The sequence below is a fragment of the Schistocerca americana genome, chromosome 2 (assembly GCF_021461395.2).
Source record: "Schistocerca americana isolate TAMUIC-IGC-003095 chromosome 2, iqSchAmer2.1, whole genome shotgun sequence".
Classification (NCBI taxonomy): Eukaryota; Metazoa; Arthropoda; class Insecta; order Orthoptera; family Acrididae; genus Schistocerca; species Schistocerca americana.
Genome location: NC_060120.1, coordinates 744,192,107 through 744,207,444, shown reverse-complemented (window position 1 = coordinate 744,207,444; position 15,338 = coordinate 744,192,107). Strand labels below are relative to the sequence as shown.

The following is a 15,338-nucleotide window of genomic DNA, read 5'->3' as shown; positions in this document are numbered from 1 at the left end:
CACCTCTCAGATGCCTTTATAAGTACAGGTGTTCATATAAAGTGCACCAACCACAATCAGTACTTCCACTTTGACAGCTGTCACCCGTTCCACGTCAAAATATCTCTTCCTTACATCCTCGACATCCATGGACACCATGTCCGCAGTAGAAAGCAGAAGTTGTTGAAATATACCGATAACCGTACTAGAGCCTGACAACTCTCTTGTGCTACCTGCTCCTCTGGCATCATTAATCCAGTTAACCAGCCACTGATCAACTCTCCTCTGACTGCTCAGTGTTACCCTGGCCTTCAAAAGCTCAACCACATCCTTCACCAGGGTTTCAGCCACCTCTCATTGTGTTCTGAGGTGAGGGATGTCCTACCGAAAACCCTGCCCACATCACCCAAAGTAGTGTTCTGCCACCCACCCAACCTACAGAATATTCTTGTCCATCCCTATTACAATCCTGGACCCCATTGGTAATACCATTGTGGTTGGCCCAAATGCAAGACATGCCCCATACACCCACCCACCATTTCCTACTGCAGTCCAGTAACAGGCATTTCCTACCCTATAGAAGGCAGCGCCACATGTGAAAGCAGTCATGTAATATATCAGCTATGCTGTAGTTACTGTGCAGCATTCTATGTGGGCATGACAAGTAAACAACTGTCTATGTGCATGAATGGCCACAGCCAAACTGGAGCAAACTGAAAATTTGATAATCCAGTTGCCGAACACGTTGTGCACAACAGCATGAATGACTTCATCAGTTGTGTAACTACATGAGCTATTTGCATACTCCCTCCCTGCACAAGTTTCTGTCAACCATGCAGATGGGAAATGTCTCTCCAGCATATCCTGCACTCTCTCAATCCCCCTGGTCTAAACCTCCACCAACCTGTTTCCCTTCTCTCTTCTGTCAACGCCACTCCTTCTCCATTGAGATCATGTACTACCGTATCTCACCATTCTTTCTCCCCCCCACCTGTCCCCACCTCATGTGTGTATTCTCCCTTTCTCTCTCTCTCTCTCATTTTATTTATTTATTTATTTTTTGTAGTCATCAATCTTATGATGGTTTGGTGTGGCCTGTCATGAATTCATCTCCTGTGTCAAGCTTTTCATTTCAGAGAAGCAATTGAAACCTATGTCCTCAATTGTTTGCTAGATGTATTCCTATCTTTGTCTTCCATGTAGAAAAAGATAGACTGCTACTTACTGTAAAGAAGACATGTCAAGTTGTGGACGGGCACCATTAAAAGACACTCAAATGTAGCTTTCAGCCACAGCCTTCCTCAGTAAAGACACACACGCGCGCGCGCACGCGCGCACACACACACACACACACACACACACACACAAGCAAGCAAGCATGCCTCACGCACACATGACTAACCAGGGGAAAGGTAAACAGGGAGGGTAGCAAAGATGGAAGCATGGGTGTCAAAGATATTCTACTGTAAGTACTGTGCCAGCTTCAAACCAAAGAGGATGCATACAGAAGTAAAGCGGTATATAGTATAAAGATAAACACAACTCCCATTTACTCGTCAGTCCTCTCCTCTTTCTCTTTTCACTTTAGCCATTCACGCATCTTTTCATCCTACATAGTTGTGTTTATCTCTATACTATATACCTCTTTACTTCTGTATGCATCCTCTTTGGTTTGAAGCTAGCACAGTACTTACGGTAGAATATCTTTGGCTTCCCTCTGACACCCATGCCTCCATCTTTGCTACCCTCCCTGTTACCTTTCCCCTGTTGCTTCATAACCTGGGTTGTGAGCAACTGAATCCATTTTCCCTCCTCCCCTTTTTTCTCCTCTCTCCTCCCTGATGAAGGAACAAAGTTCGAAAAGCTAGGATACGTAAATTTTCTGTTCTGTTTTGTGTATCTATTGGCTGTACTGAGTTGAGGTAAGTACTGTCCAGGCCCTCTATCTCTTTGTTAGTATTTGTTTCTCATCTTTATATGAGATTTTCCAGTAATCATTCTGGTAAATGACTTGACAGACATAGTTTGCAAATAGATCTCACGTACCATTTCCCCTCACAATCCCGATCCTCGCACCCGCCCCCCTCCCCCCTCCCAAAACCAGCTGCAAAGGAGTGTCCCCTTTGTCACCCAGTACCACCCCTTACTGGAACAACTACCACATCCTTTGCCAGGGCTTTGAATACCAATCGTCGTGCCCTGACATGACTGACATCCTACCTGAGACACTCCCCCACCCCCCATCCCCACCCCTACCCCCACCCCCTGAACTGGTGTTCCATCACCCACCCAAAATCCGCAACATCCTAGTCCATCCCTATGCTGCCCAAACCGAACCCCTTGCCACAAGGATCATATCTCTGTGGAAGACCCAGGTGCAAAACCTGCCCAATCCACCCATCCAGTACTTCCTATTCCAGTTGTGTCACAGGTTTGTCCTATCCATCAGGGGACAGGCCACCTATGAAAGCAGGTAACACACTGTCCCCATACTCTCCACCCAACAGTTTCCTCCTCCTACGTACTATCAACTCCTCACCATTCTTATCTCCCACCTTGTTTATTTGCAGCCTTCTACCAATGCATCTGCCGGTCTTTCCTCGCTCCTCTCATTTTTTGTTCCTTTGTTCCCCACCCCTCTGACCCACAACTCCTGATGCTGTGCCTGTTGGAGTCTAGTCACTACACACTCCAGCAGACATCATTCATCTCTCTCCCCACCCGTACACTACTATACTTTCTCCTTCCCCTTCCCCTTCCCACCCCACTCCAGATTGCTGCTTGCATTCCACATGATGATGTGTTCCAGCCTGAGGTGCTGGAGTTGTCAGTCGTGTGTGTGTGTGTGTGTGTGTGTGTGTGTGTGTGTGTGTGTGTGTCTTTACTGACGAAGGCTGTGGCCGAATGTTACATGTGCTTGTCTTTTAATCATGCCTGTCTACAACTTGACGTGTCTTCTTTATGGTAAGTAGCAATCTATCTTTTCCTACGTTGTTGATATTCCTACCTGGAGTTTCCATTGTTTAATCTTTGTCTTCCCTTACAGTTTTTGTCCTGTGCAGTTCCGTCAAGTACCATGGAAGCTACGCCCTGATGTGGAACAGATGTCATATCATCCTGTTCCTCCTCCTTCTCGGTGTTTTCTATATATTTCTTTCCTTGCCAATTCTGTGGAGAACCTCCTCATTGCTTACCTTATCAGTTTACATTATTTTCATCCTTCTTCTGTAGCACCACATCTCAGATGCTACAATTCTCTTCTTTTCTGGTTTTCCCAAAGTTCATGTTTCACTACCCTAGAATGCTGCAATCCAAATGTACATCCTTAGAAATTTATTCCTCAGAGTAAGGTCTGTGTTTGATACTAGTAGACTTCTCTTGGCCAGGAATGCCCATTTTGCCAGTGCTGGTCAACTTCTTCTGTCATCCTTGCTCTATCTATCATGGGTTATTTTGATGCCTAGATAGCAGAATTTCTTAACTTTGTATGACCTCCAATTCTTAAGTTTAGTTTCTGACTATTCTTTTTTCTGCTACTTTTCATTGTGTTTGTATGTATTTGATTTTCTATCATTCCTTATTCTGTACTCATTAGACTGTTCATTCCATTCAGTAGCTCCTTTAATTCTCCTTCAGTTCCACTGATGGTAGCAATGCCCACAGCGAATCTGTCATCGATATCTGTTAATTTTGAATTTTAATACCACTTTTGAACCTTTCTTTTATTACCGCTTTACTACTTTGAAATATTGATCGTACAGTAGGGCTAAATGACTACATCCCTGTCTTACACACATTTTAAACCAAGCGCATCATTCTTGGTCTTCCAGTCTTATTGTTCCCTCTTGGTTCTTGTACATACTGTATATTATCCATCTTTCCCTCTAGCTTAATCCTATTTTTCCTAGAATTTCGAATGTCTTGCACCATTTTACATTGTCAAATGCTTTTTCCAGGTCAACAAATCATGTGAATGTATCTTGATTTTTCTTCAGTTTTGCTTTTGTTACTAAGCGCAATGTGAGAACTGTTTCTCTGGTGCATTTACCTTTCCTAAAACCAGAGTGATTGTCATCTAAAAGGTCCTCAGTTTTCTATTGTATTCTTCTGCGTATTGCTCTTGTCAGCAAATGGTAAACTGATTGAGTGATGATTCTCCCACTTGTGAGATCTTGCTATCTTTAACATTATGCGGATGATGTTTCTCCAAAAGCCTGATGGTATCTCTCCAGTTTCACACATTCTTGATTTTAGAAATTCTGGTGGAATGTTGTGTATCCCTTTTGCCTTGTTTGATCTTAAGTCATCCAAAGCTCCTTTAAATTCTGATGCTAATACTGGATCCCCTAACTCTTCCCTGTTGAGTCTTGTTTCTTCCTCTATCACGTCATCAGATGAGCTCCCCCCCTCATAGAGGCCTTCAGCGTCCTCTTTCCACCTGTCTGCTCTCACCTATCCATTTAACAGTGGAATTCCTATTGCACTGTTAGTGTTACCATCCTTGCTTTTAATTTCACCACAGGTTGCCTTGAGTTTTTTATATGCTGAGCCAGTCCTTCTGACAATCATTTAGGTTTCGATTTCATCACATTTTTCGTGCAGCTTCCCTGCACTTCCTATTTATTTCATTCCAATGTGAGTTGTATTTCCGTATTCCTAAATGTCCCTCAACATTTTTGTACTTCCTTCTTTCTTTGATCAACTGAAGTATTTCTTCTATTATCCATAGTTTATTTGCAGTTACACTGTGTGATCAAAAGTATCCGGACACCTGGATGAAAATGACTTACAAGTTCCTGGTGTCCTCCATTGGTAATGCTGGAATTCAATATGGTGTTGGCCCACCCTTAGCCTTGATGACAGCTTTTACTCTCGCAGGCGTATGTTCAATCAGGTGCTGGAAGGTTTCTTGGAGAATGGCATCCCAATCTTCATGGAGTGCTGCACTGAGGAGAGGTATCGATGTCAGTCGGTGAGGCCTGGCACGAAGCTGGTGTTCCGAAACATCCCATAGGTGTTCTGTAGGATTCAGGTCAGGACTCTGTGCAGGCCAGTCCATTACAGGGATGTTACTGTCATGTAACCACTTCACCACAGGCCGTGCATTATGAACAGGTGCTTGATCGTGTCGAAAGATGCAATCACCATCCCCGAATTGCTCTTCAACAGTGAGAAGCAAGAAGGTGCTTAAAACATGAATGTAGGCCTGTGCTATGGTAGTGCCACACAAAACAACAAGGGGTGCAGGCTCCCTCCTTGAAAAGCATGACTGCCTCATAACACCACCGCCTCCGAATTTTACTGTTGGCACTACACATGCTGGCAGATGACGTTCACCAGGCATTTGCCACACCCACAACCTGCCATTGGTTCACTACATTGTATACCGTGATTTGTCACCCCACATAACATTTATCCCATGTTAATCGTCCACTGTTTATGCTCCTTACACCAAGCAAGGTGTTTTTACTGGTGTGATGTGTAGCTTATGAGCAGCCGCTTGATCATGAAACCCAAGTTTTCTCACCTCCCGCCTAACTGTCATAGTACTTGTAGTGGATCCTGATGCAGTTTGGAATTCCTGTGTGATGGTCTGGATAGATGTCAGCCTATTACTCATTAAGACCCTCTTCAACTGTCGGCACTCTCTGTCAGTCAACAGACACAGTTAGCCTGTACGCTTTTGTGCTCTACGTGTCCCTTCATGTTTCCACTTCACCATCACATTGGAAACAGTGGACCTAGGAATGTTTAGGAGTGTGGAAATCTCATGTACAGACGTGTGACACAAGTGATACCCAATCACCTGACCACGTTCGAAGTCCTTGAGTTCCGTAGAGCGCCCCATTCTGTTCTCTCATGATGTTTAATGACTGCTGATGTCACTGATATGGAGCACCTGGCAGTAGGTGGCAGCACAATGCACCTAATATGAAAAACATATGTTTTTGGGAGTGTCTGGATACTTTTGATCAAATAGTGTACCTTCCTTGTAAATACACTTTTCTTTCCAATTTCTGTGATTGCTCTTTGTAAAGATGTCCATTCCTTTTCAGCTGAACTGCCAACTGAGCTATTCATTTATAGCCTCAGAAAACTTCAAGCATTTTCCCACATCTTCTGACTTTTTCCAAATATAACTACTACTCTTGTGATTCTTTAACAGACTATTCACTATTACTATCTCAAATGTGTTGCAGAACTCAAGAAGTCTTCCTCCTCTCTCATTTCTACTACTAAGCCCATATCCTCCCATAAACATTTCTTCTATTCTTTCCTCTACAACTGCATTCCAGTCCCCCATGACTATTAGATTTTCATCTCCCTTCACATACTGAATTATCCGTTCATTATCCTCAAATAACTTCTGTATCTCATCATCTTGTGATTGCAGATTCAGCTTGTATATCTGAACTATTGTTGTCAGTTCTGGTTTGCTGTTGATTCTGTTGAGAACAACTCTATCACTGAGTTGTTCAAAGTAAATCATTCTCCGCCCCACTTTCCTATTCATAATGAATCCTACTCCTGTTGTATTGTTTTCTGCTGCTGCTGATATTACCCTATACTAATCTGACCAGAAATCCTTGTCTTCTTTCCGCTTCACTTCTCTGAACCCCCTACATCTAGACTGAGTCTTGGCATTTCCCTTTCAGATTTTCTTCCTACCCTACTGTTTTCAAACTTCTAACATTTCCCATCCAGATCTGTAGAATGTTACCATTTCGGTAGTTACTCAGTCTTTTTCTCATGGTCACCTTCTACTTGGCAATCCCCTCCCAGAGACCCAAATGACAGACAAATCTGGAATCTTTTGCCAATGGAGAGATCATCATGACACTTCTTCAGTTACAGGCCATGTGTCCTGTGGATATACATTATGTGTCTTTAAGGCAATATTTTCCTTTCCCTTCTACATCCTGATGATCATTGCTGGTTCTTCCACATTTTATGGGCACTTTCCCACTTCAAGGACAAGAGAGTGCCCTGAACCTCTGTCCACTTGTCCACTCTCTTTGACAGTGCAGTTGGCAGAATGAGATTGACTTCTTATACTGGATGACATAGGCTACTGTTGCTGATGATTTTTTATTCAAAATTTAAGCAGTGGTGAGATTTGAGCCCAGGACCCAGGAAGTTTTGATAAGTAGTCAGGGACACTAGTCCTAGACCATGGATTGCACACCTGCTACCTAACATTAACTTTTCCCTTCTCTCTTCCGTCCACACCACTCCCTCTCCATCCAGACCATGTAACGGCTTCTCTCACCACCTCTCCTGCCGCTTCCCCCATGCAGACATTCTCTATCTCTCTCCCTTCCCCCCTCTCTCCTCCTCCCTCCCTCCCCCCTCTCTCCCCATCTCCTTCTTCTCTCTCCCTCCCTTTCTCTCTCCCCACTGATTCTCTCTCCATCCCTCCCACAGTCCCCCCCTTTTCTTCACCTCCCCCATTCTCTCTTCCCTCCCTGTCTCCCTCTTCATCTCCACCTTCTTCTACTTTCCTCCCCTCACTACCCCCTCTCTGCCTATCACTTATGTGCTCTACCATCTCAGCCCCTTTCATGTTTTTGTGCAGCTGCTGAGTTATCTGTTGAACAACCTGCCTCACACTATTCCATTACCCCTCCTTGCCTCATGTGTCTTCCACACCCCATTCCTACCTCCATCTGCCCAGGCAACTGCTCTCAGCAATTGGTTATCAACAGTCAGTTTCACCGCGGATGTGGGTGTACATGTCTGGGTGTCTGTTTGGTTGGTGTCTGTGAATGGGTGTACTTTTGCTAGAGAAAGAGGCAGAGCTTGAAAGCTAATGTAAATACTGCTTTTTGTAGCCTGTTTCTATGTGCCATACATCAGTCAACTATAGGTGATTGATTGCATTTTATCATTAGTATTATTTGAGTAAGTAGTGTGGAAACAAGTTCCAACTATTTTTATGCTTCCTTACCTGTGGTAATTATTAGTGCTACTGGGTGAACTTCTGTTTGTGTTTGACAGTTCAAATTATTCAATACTATCTACATCTACATCTACATCCATACTCCGCAAGCCACCTGATGGCGTGTGGCGGAGGGTACCTTGAGTACCTCTATCAGTTCTCCCTTCTATTCCAGTCTCGTATTGTTCATGGAAAGAAGGATTGTCGATATGCTTCTGTGTGGGCTCTAATCTCTCTGATTTTATCCTCATGGTCTCTTCGCAAGATATATGTAGGAGGGAGCAATATACTGCTTGACTCTTCGGTGAAGGTATGTTGTCGAAACTTTAACAAAAGCCCGTGCCGAGCTACTGAGTGTCTCTCCTGCAGAGTCTTCCACTGGAGTTTATCTATCATCTCCGTAATGCTTTCGCGATTATTAAATGATCCTGTAACGAAGCGCGCTGCTCTCCATTGGATCTTCTGTATCTCTTCTATCAACTCTATCTGGTACGGATCCCACACTGCTGAGCAGTATTCAAGCAGTGGGTGAACAAGCGTACTGAAACCTACTTCCTTTGTTTTCGGATTACATTTCCTTAGGACTCTTCCAAATCTCAGTCTGGCATTTGCTTTACCGACAATCAACTTTATATGATCATTCCATTTTAAATCACTCCTAATGCGTACTCCCAGATAATTTATGGAATTAACTGCTTCCAGTTGCTGACCTGCTATGTTGTAGCTAAATGATAAGGGATCTATCTTTCTGTGTATTCGCAGCACATTCCACTTGTCTACATTGAGATTCAATTGCCATTCCCTGCACCATGCGTCAGTTCGCTGCAGATCCTCCTGCATTTCAGTACAATTTTTCATTGTTACAACCTCTCGATACACCACAGCATCATCTGCAAAAAGCCTCAGTGAACTTCCGATGTCATCCACAAGGTCATTCATGTATATTGTGAATAGCAACGGTCCTATGACACTCCCCTGCGGCGCACCTGAAATCATTCTTCTCTCTGACTATAATGTCAGTTGCACCACCTGGATTAATTGAGATATAAGGGTTTCTGTAACCTTTTTTGTAATTTATATTAAATTATTTTGATTCTGGGGTTGTGTAGATGGGAAAGTGTGGCCAAGTACTGTGTGGGTGTGTATCCCACTAAAAGAAAAAATGTTTAGAGTTCAGTAAAAAAAGAAAAACAATGTGGCCTGTGGTTGGTTTTTCATATTAAACTTTATGTCCCCTTTTATATCTATGGGTGAAGCCATAACTGAAGAGTGGCATGTTAACTTGAATTAGACCATTAGCTGGAGTCACAAATGATGGTAATAAAGTTTATGCTTTTCTGCACACCCAACATCATGCATTGTCTGACAGCCAGTGAGTGTTCAGTGGGCTCTCTGTTGTGAATATCACAGCAGGTGTGAGCTTTAAACATGGTTGTACGAGTTATTTAATGATTTTTTATTCCGTTTGGTGCATGTTGTCTTAGCTGATGATGGTGGTAAGTGACACATTCTACATAAAGAAGTGAGAACCATAATTTGCAGGATATATGTTCTCTTCAAGCACAAAACCCCTCTATGTGCATACCGCAAATGCCACTTGGAATCGGCAACACTGCAATCTCCATCCGTACTTCTACCTGCGCAGACTGCTTTCATTTGTGAATAGGCTATAGTACATCATTGTGATGTCCAATTTAAGTTTTTGGTTAATGACTGCTTTCTTTTATTTCAGTGTGATAGTTTGTTATTTTTAAAAAAACCATCCATGGTCATTGTAATGAAATGCATTTATAATTTTTCTTGTTTTAATTTCTTAAATGTCATTACCTCCATGAGAAAATTCTTTGTATTAACAGAACAGCAAGCTTCATATGTATTTTTCTTTGTTACCGCAGACCTGTCCACTAGCGAAATGTTGGTGAATATGAGTTCCTCAACGCTAGAAGAGTATTATCCAGCAATAGCTATAGCAACTTTGATGAGGATTATACGCGATCCAACACTGTCGCAACATCACACAATGGTTGTGCAGGTAAGACAGTCTTCCATGAAGCCATTAAATTAGTATGTAATGCGAACAGTTCAGTGAAGTATACCACTTAACCCATATTTTAAATACTGTCCTAGCCTTGGTTTATGTCAAGAAATTACACTAACTAACTTTTTGATTGTTTGTACTTTCAGAGTAAAGACCATAAGGACAGCATTTGTTTTCAAATTGCTGGATGTCATACTGTTAAAAATTAAAATGATATTGTCTGTATTTATTATGTAAAAACCAAACATGTTCACCAGTTACTGTTTACATGAACATGGAATATAAATAATCTGCAATCACATGAACTCATATAAAATGTGTTCATTTCATATACGTACACAGTGCAGTATTGCAGGTACAACGTGTACATCAAGTACTGCATTCTGTTGGAAAAAATCAGAATGTCCAAGTAGCAAATAAATAAATGATTTTGCCTAGTCAGTCCTCACCCAATTATGTGATACACTGTAACAGTATTTCAAGTTATATTATTACTACTTGTGCCACTTTAACACTTTTTTCTTTATCCTTTTTCCCTTTGGTTCATACAGCTATGAAAGTGTGAAGGCATTACATTTTATTCTGTATGCTGCTGTACATTCTGCTGTTACTTGTTTCAATTTTGGCAGCTTGTTGTCACTTTTTGTAATATTTAGATTGTGACTAGCAGAAAAATCTATCAGAAGTATAAGATTTGTAATGCGAGGGCAGTTCAATAAGTAATGCAACACATTTTTTTTTCTCGGCCAATTTTGGTTAAAAAAACCGGAAATTTCTTGTGGAATATTTTCAAACATTCCCGCTTCATCTCGTATAGTTTCATTGACTTCCGACAGGTGGCAGCGCTGTACGGAGCTGTTAAAATGGCGTCTGTAACGGATGTGCGTTGCAAACAACGGGCAGTGATTGAGTTTCTTTTGGCGGAAAACCAGGGCATCTCAGATATTCATAGGCACTTGCAGAATGTCTACGGTGATCTGGCAGTGGACAAAAGCATGGTGAGTCGTTGGGCAAAGCGTGTGTCATCATCACCGCAAGGTCAAGCAAGACTGTCTGACTGTCTGACTGCGGGCCGGCCGTGCACAGCTGTGACTCCTGCAATGCCGGAGCGTGCGAACACACTCATTCGAGATGATCGACGGATCACCATCAAACAACTCAGTGCTCAACTTGACATCTCTGTTGGTAGTGCTGTCACAGTTGTTTACCAGTTTCAAAGGTTTGTTCCCGCTGGGTCCCTCATTGTCTAACCGACCACCATAAAGAGCAAAGAAGAACCATCTGTGCGGAATTGCTTGCTTGTCATGTGGCTGAGGGTGACAATTTCTTGTCAAAGATTGTTACAGGCGATGAAACATGGGTTCATCACTTCGAACCTGAAACAAAACGGCAATCAATGGAGTGGCGCCACACCCACTCCCCTACCAAGAAAAAGTTTAAAGCCATACCCTCAGCCGGTAAAGTCATGGTTACAGTCTTCTGGGACGCTGAAGGGGTTATCCTGTTCGATGTCCTTCCCCATGGTCAAACGATCAACTCTGAAATGTATTGTGCTACTCTTCAGAAATTGAAGAAACGACTTCAGCGTGTTCGTAGGCTCAAAAATCTGAACGAACTTCTCCTTCTTCATGACAACGCAAGACCTCACACAAGTCTTCGCACCCGAGAGGAGCTCACAAAACTTCAGTGGACTGTTCTTCCTCATGCACCCTACAGCCCCGATCTCGCACTGTCGGATTTCCATATGTTTGGCCCAATGAAGGACGCAATCCGTGGGAGGCACTACGGGGATGATGAAGAAGTTATTGATGCAGTACGACGTTGGCTCCGACATCGACCAGTGGAATGGTACCGTGCAGGCATACAGGCTCTCATTTCAAGGTGGCGTAAGGTCGTAGCATTGAATGGAGATTACGTTGAAAAATAGTGTTGTGTAGCTAAAAGATTGGGGAATAACCTGGTGTATTTCAATGCTGAATAAAACAACCCCTGTTTCAGAAAAAAAATGTGATGCATTACTTATTGAACTGCCCTCGTATTTTACTTCATTGTACTGTCATTGACTCTGCTACATTTTTCATAGTACATAATATCATAGCAAATATATTTAAATATACCTCACCAATTGAACATATTTTAATACATTTATCATCATCGCTTGAACATTACACACACACACACACACACACACACACACACACACAAAAAAAAAACTGCTTAGACATTGTCACACTTAAGCAGTGTAGTAGAACGATATCTTAGTGTACTGCTTTATTTTTATGCTACTAACAAAAAATATATAAATGTAATAGTCCTATTATCTTATTTTGGGAATAATGAATGGACCTGTAACTTGAAATAACTGTTTAGCAGAACATGACAAACCACTGGGATTTTTCTTCTTACAAGTACTTATAAGCCTTATGGTTATATTTCAGGCTGTGACATTTATCTTTAAATCACTTGGTATTAAATGTGTCCCATACATTTCTCAAGTAATGCCAAGTTTTCTCAATGTGGTGCGGACAGCCGATGTCAACTTCCGTGAATTTTTATTCCAACAATTGGCAGTTCTGATAGCTATAGTCAGACAGCATATCAGAAATTACCTTGATGACATATTCACCTTGATAAAGGTATGTAAGTTCAGGTTTAAGGAATGTATTTATGTTTAAGGGATACATTTGGTTATAAATTTTAAAATTCAACTGACTGTAATCCATGTTTTACTGTGTGGCAAGATCTCTTATTTATATACCTTTTAAAATAAATTTAGTATGGAGACAAATTCAGTTCCCATCTGCTGCTAAGACAACTTCTCTCAACAGTTAGATCACAATCCCCAGAGAAAGATAGATAGATAGAAGATAGAGGAGGGAGAAAGAGAGAGAGAGAGAGAGAGAGAGAGAGAGAGAGAGAGGGAGAGTGAGTTTATACATGTGTGTCCTGTGTACTGTGTATCAGCGTTCATCAAGAACAGAAATTCGATAAAGAAGATGAAGGTGGTTTTCAATGCCTCCCATATGCTATAAGTGATTGTTTGCTCATACCAATTTTTTTCTGCTGTTGGTATTCAACAAACATGGATGAAAGTGGTGTATGTTTCAGGAATTTTGGACTATAAACAGTCCCTTGCAGACAACATTAATTTTATTGGCAGAACATATAGCTGTGGCTTTGGGAGCAGAATTCAAGATCTATCTTCCTCAGCTGATGCCTCAGATCCTTCGCGTTCTTGCACATGATGTGAGCAAGGATAGGGCTGTGACAGTGAAGGTAAATATGTTACTTTTGTATGAAAAAAAATTAAAAGAAACTATGCAAAGGGCAATATTTCCAATTCTTAGTATTGCTGACTTTTGGTGTTCTATTTTTGTAGTTGCTGTGGGATGTTAAAAGTTGCAGAAATAACGTCAGAGTTTTTTAATAAAGTATGCTTCAAGATACAGTGGAAAACTAAATTAGAAGCTTATGACGTTCGCCTGCTTTATTTCTTCATTGATCATCTTCGGTGTCGATGTACTGCATTGTGGTGATACTGGCTGAAAAAGGGGGGGGGGGGGGGGGGGAGATTGCAACACTGACTGCTGCAAATAATGTAGCCGACAGGTGCAAGGTTGTGTTTTACAATTCTTTACTTTCATTTCCTTTCACTGTTCGCAACTCCCCAATATACGCAGTTAATATGGCCAGTCCACTGTTGTTTAATTTTCGATAAGCCCCATTAATAGTTTTCAGGCATACGTCAGCTTACTGCTACAATAGCTTACTGTTGAATATCTATGCACAGTAAAAACTGAACCACACAGTTCACAGTTCTTGCCACATAATACGGTAATGTTACACTTATTTCACATTTAAGTTGATGCATTGCTGGTGATCTAACCAATACGGGTTCCTCGTCTGATACTTGGCTGTGGACTGACTGTCTCAGGATCAAAAATTGGACCTTTATATATCATCGCAATAATAGGTACTGAAACTATACATTGTTTGATGTTTAAGTTACAGAAATTACAATTAAAACATCATTCGTTAAATTAACTGAATACATCAAAAAATTAAAATTCATTCCTTTTAACAGTTTCTTCTACTACAAGGGTTAGGCCGGATTATTTGTTTAAATGATGAAATTAACATATATAGTTATGCAAACAATGCTTTTGACAAAACTGGTAATTACTTTGGAATTAATTAAGGGCTGGCTTTGCTAACATGATTTTGAATAGAGCCAAATAAATCCTTAAAAGATGCCAGTGTTTTGTCTTCCAAATGTTTATAATTAGTACAGAGTTTATATTTGTTTATAAGTCAACAACAGAATTTAAGTTACAAAACAATTATTGATTTCACCCTATAACAAACATAGTAACTAGGAATAGTTGAAATAAATCAGGAAATTAATTACATACACAAAATTAAGCACAAAATTAGATCTGGTGTTCTGTTCTTTAAAACTGAGGGCCAGCCTTTCTCTTTTATGAAAATGCAGATTATACTCACATATGTTAATGGTAATTAATGAAAAAATGAATGTTAAGGAGGCAGATCATAAAACAAGAGGGGAAGTAAAAGTATCCCAGCTTGCTTCATCACAAGCTATATGCAGTACCTTTATCTTGGACAAAAGAATTATTTATTTATTATTTATAGATTTTCTCAGCTCATGGACTGGGTGTTGTGTTGTCCTCATCATCATTTCATCCTCATCACTGGCATGCAAGTTGCCCAATGTGGCATCATCTGCAATAAGACTAGCACTCACCAACCAAATTTCCCTGGATGGGGCCTCCCGGCCAACAATGCCATACGATAATTTTATTTTATCAAGTCCAGAATAAAGGAAGCCATAGCCTCTTCAGTTCTGTGTCCCAACTCTGAAAAATTGTTAGTTAGTGACGGAAAGTAGACACAATCATTTATAAAACTCCTAAATGGAAAAAATGCATGACGTGAGGTCAGGTGAAGTTCACCTTCAGCCAGCAGAAAAGAGCTGCATCATATTGACCTTTACAACAAATCCAGTGATCAGAGACTTCAGTGTTCAACCAGTCTCATACAAAGAGATGCCAATGGGGAGGGGTACCATCTGATTTCCAAATAAAGTTTTAGGTTCACCTTTTAATTGGGTAAAGAGCCAGTCTTGCCATGTATCCATATAAGCCACATCTGTTATGGTAGCTTCAGTGAAAAAAAAAATTGTCTGTACACTTTACATCAGGACAAAGTGCAGAAAACATTTAATTTTGGGGAATCTCTTTGATATTGCCCAGCTTCTTGAGGATGTTCTGACTGCAGATACGAACATTGTGAGTTCTTACTTTCCCACTTACATGAAAAGTTGCATCATCACTGAACACCTATTGCAACACTTCATTTGTA

At 41.2% G+C, this 15,338-nt stretch overlaps 1 protein-coding gene across 2 annotated transcripts in view; it reads left to right on the top strand.

The window, feature by feature from the left end:
* Nucleotides 1-15,338, top strand: part of LOC124594853 (serine/threonine-protein kinase mTOR) — a 264,014-nt gene that overhangs the window by 93,998 nt on the left and 154,678 nt on the right. For both annotated transcript variants that reach the window (XM_047133312.1, XM_047133311.1), the window contains exons 16-18: nt 9,814-9,950; nt 12,395-12,592; nt 13,065-13,232. In XM_047133312.1, coding sequence (XP_046989268.1) covers nt 9,814-9,950; nt 12,395-12,592; nt 13,065-13,232 — 503 coding nt within the window. The remainder of the gene's footprint in view (nt 1-9,813; nt 9,951-12,394; nt 12,593-13,064; nt 13,233-15,338) is intronic.